Consider the following 13,439-nt stretch of genomic DNA (forward strand, 5'->3'; position numbering starts at 1 on the left):
CACTGCTTTTTAAAGGAGTAATGATGCTGTTAAAGTCATATATTAAGGAGATTCATCCAGCAGTGGAATAGATAGCAATGAGTGAGGGAAGACAAGCAGATGTCTTGGGTTACTTCGAACATCTAAGGTTGAGGTGACAGTGCTTATGGCTGTGAAAATAAAACTGAGAAAGAAATATATGAGATGGTGCAAAAGAAAAACTGACATGACTTTTTGAAGTCTGGGTGAAAGATAGAGAGAGATAAGAAAAAATACTGGCAGGGAGACTTTAAGGAAAACACTAGATTGAACTGTGGGTTATAGAGTAAGGAATGTTTAACTTTTTTTACTTTTTATTTGACTCAAATCTGAATACAATGCTACAAAACTAAAGATCACTGTGGATGCATATGTAATTTTTATTTTTTTTATATTCCCAGTGAATATCTCTAGGATATCGTTGCTATATCCAACAATTCCCATATCCACAGCTTCATAAACTCCTGCATTTTTTTATCTGTGAATTTTTCTAACTTTGTAAATTCAATGCATTATACTAGACTAAGACATAAGAAATCTGGGAAGTTGGACAATATTAGTTATATCAGAAAATAACTTAAAACTCTAAGGGGCAAATGTCAAAAGCCCTTGCTTACATTGAATGTGGATTTATAAATTTACAAAAAAGAGAAGAGTCTTGAGAAGACTAATTTTATACACATATATTATATATGATACATATTTATCGATACTTGTAACACAGAAGTCGTGTGTAGTAAAAGACATAAGAGACAGACAAGAGATGAGGCCTTTGGCTCTCAGAAGAAGGTGTATAACAACAAAGCCCCCTACTTAAAAATGTTACGTAATATCTGGAACAGGGAAGTTATGTTGTTCTCCCTTGTCTCTCAGTTCCTATCCCAGGGCCTGACACAGAGAAGCTTCTAGGAAGTAATGTATAGAATGAGTGAACAGGTATGGGGATGTGTGATGTCTCAGTGTAGCCCTTGGCACACCACAATTCTGAGTTTGGTCACTAGATGGCAGGGCTGACCAGTAATTTCTCTTTGGGACCTAAGAGGAGGATGATCCTCTGGGAACCTGTCCCTCACAGTGGTCCCTTGGAAGCCACACAAAGCAGCCTGAAGGACAGAATCCCCCTCCCACCATCCCATCTCTCTTTAAATAGGGGAGTCAACTGGGGAGCCCAGTGTTCCTGGGTCAGTCTAACCTGGTTACTCTGGGCCTCCCATGAGTCTGTTCCCTCACCGATTGCAGGAAGCTCTCATTCCAGGTCCTTTTTCTCTGTCAGGGGAGTTATTTTCTCAAGGGCTAGGGGTCTCATATGCATAAAACACTCTGGCCTTCCCTCCAACATATTTCTGGTTTTTAAGTATTTTTTCTTATGCCCATGTAACAGCTTAAGGACTGAGACTTACAAGATGAGAGCATTTGCCTAAGTCACAACGCTCAGGTCAGAATGGAGTAGAATCAGGTGTGTGTACGTCCCCTTCCTTGACCTCCCTCCTGCCTTGGGGGGTTGGGGGCTAGGCGCACAAAGGAAAGTGGAGGAGGGGCAGCTGGCATCTAGCTCAGCCATTCCTGGCAAGAACTAGCCTTTCCTTGGCCCTTCTAACGGAGCACATCTTCCTCAACCCCCTCTCCCTCCCATTTTACTGCCCAGCTACTTTCCTCCTCCAGGACTTTCCTATCCAGGACAGTCTCACCTCTTTACCCAACTTCCCACTTCAGAGAAGTGATCATGGGAATTGGTTGGGTTCCCCTGACCTAAGAGGGCTGTTAGTCAGCTTGGGCTGCCTCAGCAAGATATCACTGAATGGGTAGCTTAAACAACAGATATTTATTTTGTCACAGTTCTGGACGCTAGAAGCCCAAGATAAAGATGTAAGCAGAGGTGGTTTCTGATGGTTCCTACAAGGCTATAGGTGGCCTGTTGCCTGCTTTCTGTGTCCTCTCATGGGCTTTTCTGTGTGAGTGCACAGAGAGATGCAGCTTCAGAACCCAGAAGCAGCGAGACCCACACCTCTACCCTCCTTGGCTCTCAGGCTCTCCCATGAGTCTTGGCTGGAGGAATCCCTGATGCCACATATGTTGATAAAGGGCGCACTCAGGGCATTTGTGGACTCCCTGTGTACACTGACATGGACATGCAGATACACCTACTGTGCCAGTTACCAAAGGACTCTTGGCTACAGATTTACTCTTCCATATATGCTCTGTGATAAGCCACAAAATTCCTTTAAGCATTTCTCCTTTAAAGTGAGCATGATCAGGAATGTAAATTAAGAAACTAAAAGTAGAACTATCATATGACCCAGCAATCCCACTCCTGGGCATATATCTGGAGAAAACCATAATTAGAGAAGATGCATGCACCCCAACGTTCATTGCAGCACTATTTACAATAGCCAAGACATGGAAGCAACCTAAATGTCCATCGACAGAGGAATGGATAAAGAAGATGTGGTACATACATACAATAGAATATTATTCAGCCATAAAAAAGAATGAAATAATGCCATTTGCAGCAACATTGATGAACACAGAGATTATCAGTAAGTGAAGTCAGACAGAGAAAGACAAATATCATATGATATCACTCATATGTGGAATCTAATTTTTTTTAATGATAGAAATGAACTTATTTACAAAACATAAACAGACTTACAGATATAGAAAACAAACCTATGGTTACCAAAGGGGAAACGTGGAGGGGAGAGATAAACCAGGAGCTTGGGAAGAACATACACACACTACTATATAAAAGATAGACAACCAACAAAGACCTACTGTATATCACAGAGAACTCTACTCAATATCTGGTGATAACCTATATGAGAAAAGAAACTGAAAAAGAATGAATATATGTATATGTATAACTGAATCACTCTGCTGTACACCTGAAACTAATACAACATTGTAAATCAACTATAACCCAATAAAATAAAAAAATAAAATAAAATAAAGTGAGCAGGATAAGCTTTCACCATAGAGGGCACTAGAGAGAAGCTGAGAGAAAAAGGGACCCTCACTTTCTCGATGCAGCTTGACTTGAGAATATCCTGGGAGCTCCGTCCTTGCCAAGGCCCAACACACAGTCTCTCCTTGAGTCAATGAGCTTGACCACAATCTTCCTGCAGCCCTCTTGGCAGGGAATCCTGGGCCTCGGGCTTTTTTGCCTGCACAACTGCCCTGATTTCCCCTGTTTGTCACCCTCCCCCAGGTGTGTCTCCCCAAATCCTCCTGAAGCAAAGGCTCTTGGACGAGGACCAGCATCTTCTAGGCCTGCTACAACTGCGCCCCACTCCCCCTGCTAAAATTTGAGGCTCAGCCAGAATATGTGGTCTGCCTAAACTCGGAGTCATGAGCCCAAACCAAGCCTTCAGGTTCCAAATCTCAAACTACCTCTCAGCTGAGGTTGCCCAAGAACACTGCTTCCTACGGGAAGAAGGCTATTGTAACACCATCCTGGAGGCAATGAAGGCCTTGTCTTAAGCAAGACGGTACGATAAGCTGCATGCCGTGCACTCTGAGTGGGGATCAGAAGACGGTATATCACGGCATAGCCAAGGCAGTGTTGTCCTGGTCCACAGATGAAGAAACAGGATCTGAAGGAGACAGAACTTGGCCAAAGTCACACGGCCAGGAAGTGGCAGAGCTGGGATTCCATCCCATTAAAGGAAAGTGATGTAGAGGGGCAGGCAGTCCTCCTACAGGTCAGACAGGCAGCACTGTTGTCTGGTGGAGGTGTGCTGGGAAGGGCCTAAGGTCCAGAACAAATGTGTACAGCAGCCTTATTAGGTGGAGTGCAGACTGGGTAATCAGGGGCTGATGCATGTGGAAAGGGGTTATCTCATGATAGGAAAGGCCTGCTGCAGACTGTGGAGGATGGGAAGAGATTCAGTTGCATCCAGAGCAGCGGCTCAACTTTCAGATTGACTCTCCACCCAGATGTCCACCCCTTCCCAGCTCAGTTCCAGGAAGCTTCCTGACCTCTGGACTAAGTGTTCAATACAAACAAGCACAGTGATCAAAGCCAGAACTTCCAGTGTGACCTGGAGTCAGCTACCTCATTTTACCTCCTCCACTTTGGAGTAGGAACAAGGGGAAAGTCTGGATGCTGAAGAGTAGGGGAGAGAGATAAGCAAGTTTCCAGCAGACTTTTTTAGGCCCTGGATGTCCTAGTCTCTGTCCTTTGCTTTAGGCACGTGGCTCTGTACCATCCTGCAGTTTTTTTCAGGCCCAGGGGATGGGTCAGCAGGAAGTAAGGAAACCAGACCTTCCACAAGCCAAGGACCATCTAGTTGGAGAGGACGTGGAAGGTAATCTCATCCATATTCCTTCTGGTGTTTGGAGGCCTCTACCACACCCTCACCACATGGCTCTGCAACCTCTGTCTGAAGCTCCTGTGATGGGTTCCCTCACCACCCTAAGCTAAAAAGGCATTTGATGACAGCTCTATTAGAAATGTCCAGAATTGAATACATTTTGCTTCACAAAGTTATTGTTCCATCCCTTCTTGATCACTAGCACCTGATTCAAGCCATTTACTCACAAGACACCCATTATACCTCCTACAATAAGTTAACTGGCACCCAGATATTCAAGTCAGAAACTTGTATGCCCAAATTCCTTTTTTCTGCACACCATTTCACACCCAACCAACTCCCAAGTTCTATTTGTTATACCTTGTAGATGTTTCTCAAATGTATCTAGCTTCTTGATCCAGCTGCCATTACCCTGATTCTGGCCACCATCATCTGCCGTTTAGACGATAGTAAGTACTTCCTTGCAGGTCAGCTTTTTTCCAGTCTTGCTCCCTTCCAACCTTGCTCCACATTTTAGTCAAAACAAGCTTTGAAAAATTCAAATGTGATCATTCCTCTTCTATTGGAATTCCTCTAATGATCCTTGGGAGGAGGTCCAAAGTCTTACACAGTTTATAAGTCATATCATCAATAGGCTTATGCCTTATCTCTCACCATTTGGATCTCACACTGTTAAGACCAACCAGACTGAACAGTACTATCCTTGGGAACCTGGCCTACTTTTCTTCACTTTCAAGCCATTGTACAGACTATTTCCATTGTAAAACTTGGACAAAGCACTGAAGGAAGCAGGGATAATCTTTAGATCACCCACAGCTTCCTTGAGACTCCCTTTGGAAACTTTTTCATGTGAAATAATTTTAATCTCACAGACAAGTTGAAAAAACTAGTAAAGAAAGGTGTCATGTCCTCTTCATCCATCATTCACCGATGGTAGGATCTAACGTACCAGAGTGCAAGTATCAAAACCAGGAAACTGACATTGGAACAATACAACAATAAGATATGGATGTTATTTGAATTGAACTATTTTTTACCTGCATTTTTTTTCTTGGTGTATAGTTCTATGAAATGTTATCGCAATCACAGGTTTGTGCAATCACCACAATTAAGGCACAGAACTATTCCATCACCCACAATGAAACTTTCTTGTGCTATACCTTTATACCTTCCCTGAAGCCCTATTCCCTGCCAACTGCTGCTATGCTCCCCATTATTCAATGTTGCCATTTCGAGAATATTATATGAAAAGAATAATACAGTTTGTAAACTCTTGATATTATATTTATTTTACTTAACATAATGTCCTTGAAATTCATCCAAGTTATTGTATTAATTAAGAGCCTGTTCCTTTTTTTCCTGTGAGTTTTCCATGGTTTATTTATCCATTCACTTGTTGAAGGACAACTGGGTTATTTCCAGTTTTTTTTTCTGCTAGTAAAAATGAAGCTTCCAAAATGTGGTATTTACATATAATGGAATATTATTTAAACTTAAAAAGGAAGGAAATTCTGATACCTGCCGCAACATGGAGGAACCTCGAAGACATTATGCTAAGTGAAATAAGCCTGTCACAAAAAGACAAACCCTATATTATACCACTTATCTAAGACACCTAGAGTAGTCAGATTCATAGAGACAAAAAGTAGAACAGTGGTTACCAAGGATCGGGGGTGGGGGGTTGGAAATGGGGAGTTATTATTTAATGGGTACAGAGTTTCGGTTTGGGATGATGAAAATATTCTGGAGATGGTTGCACAACAATGTGAATGTACTTAATGTGGCCAAATTGTACACCTACTAACGGTCAAAATGGTGAATTTTATGTTCTTCATATTTTACCACAATAAAAAGTAGAAAAGTAAAGTAAATAGATAGAATATAACATCATGGAGTATAAGTAATATGAAAGAAAATAAAGCAAGTTAAGAGGACAGAGAGTGGGACCACTTAGATAAAGTGATCAACACAGATTTCTCTGAGACAGGAATGTCTCAATAGAAGAGAAACAGCCAGCCAGTGACATGATGGAGGGGACATTCAGGCTGGGAGAAAACCAAGTGTAAAGCCTGAGGCAGGAGTGGTCTTGGTATGTGGAAGGCAGCAAGGGGTGTGCCGTGCTTTCGTGGATGAGCGTGTGTGCACGCCTGCGTGTCTGCGTGCACGGTTAGTGTGCCCAAGCACGTGAACACATTCACAGGCGCCTCTGCGTTTCTCATTGCAGACAAGAATCTCGACACGATTAACCATGTGAGCCTGCTCATGCTGACTCAGCAATGAGGACTGCCCAAATGATGGCGATTTAAAGGAAGAACTGTGCAGTATTAAAGAAAACAGCCACCCAGCACTGCACCAGAAGCCCCTGGGAAATGCTCCTAAGCAGAGTTTAGTGCAGTTCTAAGAAGACTTATTAATCTGGGGTTGAAGGTCAGACCCATACTGTCCTTGTTTACAAGCCTGATTGGACCTTGCGTTACTGAGTCCAGCCTCCTCCCTCCACCTAAGGCACCTGCCGGCACCCTGCTGGAGGGCCAGTTTCCTCATGACTGTATCCCTGCTTTGCAGAAGCCGTGGTAAGTCCTTTCTGGTGAATGGATCTGGGGTCCTGGATCAAATGTCTAGGGATTTGACTTGATCTTGGAGGCCTAGAAAAGACTTTCTAGGGTGTGTTGGGGAGATGGCAGGCAGAAGCCATGCTGGAGGTATCTCTTTCTCTGCTTACCCTGGGGTATCTGTGACTTTCCCGGATTCACCTGACCATTTGCAAATGAGACTGTGCCTTTGTTTTCAAAGGGAGCGGAGAAGGATTAGACCCTTGATGCTGGGCTGCTGAGGTTTCCTGGGGGAGAGACAGCTGGAAGAGGACTTTGAAGGACATAAAATGTCAGGCTTGAGAAATGAGTAGGGTATTCAAGGAAGGTGTTCTAATTGCCAGTGGTTTTGACTCACAGGACACACAGAATACCTGCCAGGAAGTAGAGAGGGATCTGGCACCCTGCCTGGGTCAAGATAGTGAGAAATTTCCAGAGAAAATTCTCTCCCTGGCAAGTCTCTCTTACAGTGGGAAATAAAACATCAAGAGGAAACAAACTCAACTTAACTCTGGCCAGGTTAGTAACTAGCAGTGACTCTTCCTCTCTAGATCATCAGCCTGCAGCTTAGTGAGTGCCACTGAGTAGATGTTGGTTAATCGGCACTGAGGGCAATGGACTGTCCAGGTATAAGGATGGGATGCAGGTGGCAGATGGGCCCAAATGTGAAAGGTGAGACAGAGAGAGCTGGGTCTCCATTCACGTTCACTCCGCAAGTCAGCAGGCATGAGTGAGCTGGCAATGTTATGCCTATCTGCTCTCACAAAGGACACAGAGAGCACACTCCTAGCCTTTTAGCAGTAACACTAGAGGCCAGGCACTGGTAACCCCTTCTCCCCGACAATGCAAGTTGAAGTAGTAATACAACGTCACAGGAGGATTTACTTTTCCAAATCCCCAATCTGGAGGGCAGGAATGGGTCATCCATCTCTATATCACCTGTGCCCAGTATAGGTTATAGGAAAAAGGGCAGGTTCAGTAAATATGTGTTGATTAACTGAACAGGATGAGATAATCTTCCTTGATTTTTCCCACACCAAGGTGAGGACCATGTCACTGTTTCCATCACTCCCTCTGCTTCTCCTGATTGTGGTGACAGCATTGTGTACAGAAACAGAAAACTGTGAGAATGTACAAAAGACCTGCCCTGTGATTGCCTGTGGTTCTCCAGGAATCAACGGCCTCCCAGGCAAAGATAGGCATTATGGTGTGAAGGGAGAAAAGGGAGAACCAGGTACAGTTTGGGCTGTTCTATCTCTGTGACGCTTTATCTTCCAAAGGAAACTGCCTGGAGATGTGAGGAGGATAATGTCATATTCATGTAGCTTGTATTTCTCTCAACTACAAATTATAATTCAAAAGAGAGATACAGCTCTGACTCTGGCATCCCAAACTTCCACACAGGAACTGGTGACACGTGGTGGTCCTGCCGGCTCAGGAAGTTGACCCTCAAGGCAGACCATCCCATGGGACACAGGAGGCTTTCCTTCTATGGTCATTAGAAAGAGCGGTTCAGAATGTGAGCCCTGGATCAGTGTCTCCCTCCTCCTGGGAGGGGATTGGGCATCATGCTTTTGGAGAAATAGAGCAGGAACGCAAATACTGTCATGTTTCCTTGGTCCTCCAACAGGTCAAGGACTCAGAGGCTTTCAGGGCCCTCCCGGAAAGGTAGGGCCTCAAGGAATGCCAGGGCCACCTGGGTTACCAGGACAAGTGGGCCAAAAAGGAGACCCTGGAGATGATTTGGGTAAGGAATTTACTTCAGCAAGGTCTAGGCTGAAGGCCCCCAGCGTCTGGCAACTCTGAGTACCATGTGGGAGATGCCCCTTCTCCTGCTGCTTCCTGGGAAGATGCCCAACTCTGCTTCCTGACCCAGCAGCCTCTAGCTTCCCTAGGTTACTTAGAGCCTCAAGGGGTTCCTATTAATGCCTGAATACAGACTCATAAACCCTTCAGAGCCAAACCCTCATCAGGTGCCTCCTGGAGGAGCTAAGCCTAGGCTCTCCTTCAGCTGAAACAATTCAATGTGAGGCTCTGGTCCAAAAGGGATAAAGTAGGTTATCTATGTGTTGGGCTTCTTATGCCTATTTTCACAACAATGGTAGATACATGGTATGCCAGTTATCTCTTATCTCACGAGAAACAAACAAAACACAGCCATTTATTTAAATCACGAATCTATGAATCAAGTGATTTCTTTGCTGGTCTCAGCTGGACTCACTCATGTGTCTGTGGTCAACTGATGGCCAATGGTCTCACTTACATGTCTGGCTGTTGTTTGGCCATCAGCTGGAGTGATGAGCGTAGCTGAGCCAGATCTCATCCTCCAATTGACTCACCTGGGCTTATTCACATAGAGATGATTACAGGATTTCCAAAAGAAGAAAGAACAGAAGCCTTAAGGCCTCCTGAAAGCTTAGGACACATACATTATTGCTTCTGCCATATTCCATTGGTCAAAACAAGTTACAAGGCCCTCTCAGATTCAAGGAGTGGGGAAATAAACTCCATTTCTTAATGAGAGAAGCTGTACCACACTGAGGTCATTTTTGCCATCTACTACACATAGCTTGCCTCATGCCCTCCCCTCTTGGATAATGGGCAACTCACAAAAATCCTGGTTTACTGATTAACTGAACAAAATCAGGGAAAAACAAAACAAAAAGCAACAACAACAAAACTTCCCCAAAGACAAAACCCTGCAATCTTTATAGTCAATATTCACCAGCTCATAATAATTCCTCAAGTATTTTATTCCACAAGTTTACCCATGATAGAGCTATTTGTTTGGGGAAAAAACCAATTAGTGAATAGCTTGGCGCGTGGAGTGCTATAATACTCGGTCAACGGGGAGTGTATGTATGTGCGTGTGGGTGTGTATGCATGTACAGAGTGTCTTTACATACATTCAACAGATGAGTGATGTTTTGGGCTGGATGGAAACAGAGATACTTTTCCTTCTTTATGCTTCTTTATGCTTAAAATATTTTTCCTTTTTCTTCAAAGAGCAAATATCAGTATAAAAGAAACTTTTATCTTGATTTTTTTTTTTTTTTTTAGTTTGAAAAGGTACCCTACCCCCTTGTAGTTCTTAGATGCCTTTTCAACAATGCTCTTTCACTTTGTTTTAATTTTCTAGGTAACTATATTAGCCAGGCTACTTCAGAAAGAGCAGCTCTGCGATCAGAACTGGACCAGCTCAAAAAATGTAAGCCTTCTCTCTTACTTTTCAGGCAGCTTGAAGTTTGGGAAAGTGGAAAGCAACAAATATTTATTGAATACATGTAATTTTCTAGTACCTGGATAGGTGTTTTTCATATTCTGACCTCATGAAATCCTCACAACAACCTTTTGGTAGAAACGGAAGCAAAGGAAAATTACATAATTTGCTCAAATGCACAGAGCTAATAAGTGGCAGAGACAGTTTATAAATTGAAGTCAGTCTGATACCAGAGACCCTGATCCTTTATCTTTACTATCAGTGTACATATGTGTCACTGAAAATGGGACCTATGCCTCTTTCCCTTTGTTATACTGTTGCTGAGAACTGGCAATGAGGCTAACCTGTTTCCTGGCCTAGGACAAATATTCTCAGACATTTAAATTTATTTTAAGTTAATATTGGGGTAAAACTTAGAATTCCAATTATATGTATTCTAGAACTCTGGTCCAAAAAGCCAAAGGCCTTTGTTCCATTCTGTTTCTTCAGATTAGGGCTGCTAGATTTAACAAAGAAAAATATAGGACACCCAGTTAAACTTGAATTTCAGGTAAACAACAATTAATTTTTTTTTAGTATAAGTATGTCCTAAAAATTGCATGTGAGACACTTATACTAAAAAAATTTCATTGTTTATCTATAATTCAAATATAACTGGACATATTGTATTTTATGTGGCAACGCTACTGTTGAAGGCTTTGTCCAGAAAAATATCTTGAGCTGGACTTAGAGACAAGCCAGTGTCACCTATATTTTCCCATTTTAGGGCTGATCTTCTCTTAGGGCAAAAAAGTTGGCAAAAAGTTTTATTTTACCAATGGTGAAAAAATGACCTTTGATGAAGTGAAGACTCTGTGTGCCCAGTTCCAGGCCTCTGTGGACATTCCTACTAATGCTGAAGAAAACAAGGCCATCCAGGATATAGCCAGTGGAGGGGCCTTCCTGGGCACCACATATGAGGAGACTGATGGCCAGTCTGTGGATCTGACAGGAAAGAGGGTGACCTACCAAAATTGGCATGATGGTAAGCCCAATAACGCTGGTTCTGAGGAACATTGTGTGACACTCCTGGTGGACGGCACGTGGAATGACATCACCTGTTCTGCCTCCTTTTTGGCTGTCTGCAAATACTCTGCCTGAGGGAGCGTGACCCTCAGGCTCTCCTGTCCCTTTGCTCATCTCACAGGTTGACAGTCTGGTTTGAAAGATAAATCTATATCAATTTCCCATACCCAGTATTGAGTTGCCCCTTTGAGGGGAATCAGAGATAATGAGAAGAATGGATTGAGAATGATGAGATGTGGGAGTGAAAAGTGAGAAGAGACTGATAGTGGCCTAAGAGTTTCTGGTTCAGACTCAATCACTAATAATAATCACTAACAACAATAACTACAAAATAATAATAGTAATAATAGCAGCAGCAGTACTAGTAGTACTAAGAACAAATTTTTAAATGTTTACTATGAGTTAGGCCCTACATTATGTGTAGTACATTAACTACCTAATTTAATTAGGCTGCTAATTTTTGTTTGAGTAGTGTTATCTAAGGTACAAAACTAAAATGGATTTATTTTTCCCTTTACTCTAAACACTTGTGTTCTGTTGAGCCTTTCTTTCTCTTTGGGGCGAGAGCTCCCCTAAATGACATCTTCCCAGCCTAATTCCATAGCTTTTCTGCCAGTCTCAGGTATTAATAGGATCGATCCCTGATCAGGGAACTAGATCCCACATGCCACAACTAAGTGTTTGCATGCCACAACTAAAGATCCTGCATGCTGCAACTAAAGATCCCACGTGCTGCAACTAAAAAAAAAAAGAGATCCCGTATGCCACAACAAAGATTCCTCACACAGCAACGAAGATCCCGTGTGTTGCACCTAAGACCCGTCGCAGCCAAATAAATAAATCAATAAAATAAATATTAAAAAAAAAAAGAGAATACATCTGAGAGGACCCTTAGTCCTACCTTCTCTCTGCCCGCTGCCTGACTCTTTCTTTACTATGTTTACAGGAAAGATAGCATTTAGATAATATAAAAAATATGTTCAGACTTCTTGTTTCAGCTCCAACATGTTATGGATTTGAAAGTCAAACCCCCCATTCTCACAACAGCAAAAAAAGCTAAACAAACTTAAAATAAATGACTTTTCTTAGACCCTTCAGAGAATTGAGTTCACAAGGCAAACTGTCTAAAGATGAAGTCCCTATCCCCCTGTAGTAATTCAAGACTGAAAAATTTACTTTAATTTTTCCTGATGATCCCATTTTTCATTTTCTGATTCTGCTCAGGCCTAGCCAGAAGGGTGTCACTGACATCTTGTGGAGCCTGAGCCCTTCTTCAGCAGCCCAGCCTAGCCCACCTGCCCTTTAAGTGGATGTGGCTCCTCCAGCCCCTGTAAGTCAGGACTGGGGACACTCCAAACCGCCCCCCCACCCCCACTCCACAATTCCATGCTTTGAGGGGTTGGAATGACTTATAAAAAGGTCACAAGCCACATCCATGAATATGAAAGAACTCCACATAGAAGCAGTAACTAGAGGCAGAAGCATACAAAAAACAGAAAAGAAAAACCCTCTCAAACCCATTTTCACCATGGTGACACTCAATCAGTGACAGTGCTTAGGCCACACTGAATCTAAACACATTTGGGGAAATTTTCCCATTTTTCAGTCATTTTTATCAGAGTTCCTATTTCTCAGGGACAAATCAGCTTCAAATACTGCCTTTTCTCTCAGTGAGTGGCTTTTGAGATGCTGTAACATTTGAGAAAAGTTAACATGTTAGGTCCTGAGATCCTAGCCTTTATTTTCCTGTGACCACACCCTCCCTGTATAACCCTTCACCCATATTTGAAATCTCCTAATCTCAACTTTCTCTTTTCAGTGCAAAATGTGGCATGGGGTCTTTCCGTGAGCAGCCTCCACTCTCTCTAGAGGGCAGGACATCCCACACAAAACATGGGGCAACCCTCCCAGTAGAGTTCATGGCTTCATCCTTAGATACAATGGCCTCCTTTCTCTCAGTTCCCACCTTGCAGATCCCATACCTACCACAGCCCGGTGCCTTGGAGCCACTGCTGCTCCCTCCCCTTCCATTATGCTCTAAGCCTGTGAAGCCTGTCACCTTGATGAGGCTCCCTTGAGTCCATGTTGGTGTCTGCTGCACAATTATTCTCAGGGACCTGAACTGTTACTGCCGCTGCGGAGGCTTCTGAAGCCTGTGCTTCCAGGGCCCTTGGGGAGGACGTGCAAGCTTTCTGCCGTGGGATCTCTCCAAATCTGCTGTCTTGCAGCTTATCA

The 13,439-nt window shown here is 43.1% G+C and overlaps 1 protein-coding gene across 1 annotated transcript; it reads left to right on the forward strand.

The window, feature by feature from the left end:
- Window positions 1-7,966: 7,966 nt before the first annotated feature.
- Window positions 7,967-11,279, forward strand: MBL2 (mannose binding lectin 2; the record flags this gene model as incomplete). The annotated part of the gene is given in 5 exon segments (XM_082672951.1): window positions 7,967-8,153; window positions 8,550-8,666; window positions 10,059-10,127; window positions 10,906-10,919; window positions 10,923-11,279. Coding segments are annotated over 5 exon segments (741 nt in total). The 5' UTR covers window positions 7,967-7,969.
- Window positions 11,280-13,439: the final 2,160 nt, after the last annotated feature.

The sequence above is a fragment of the Grampus griseus genome (assembly GCF_964374135.1).
Source record: "Grampus griseus genome assembly, chromosome: 16".
In the NCBI taxonomy this organism is placed as follows: Eukaryota; Metazoa; Chordata; class Mammalia; order Artiodactyla; family Delphinidae; genus Grampus; species Grampus griseus.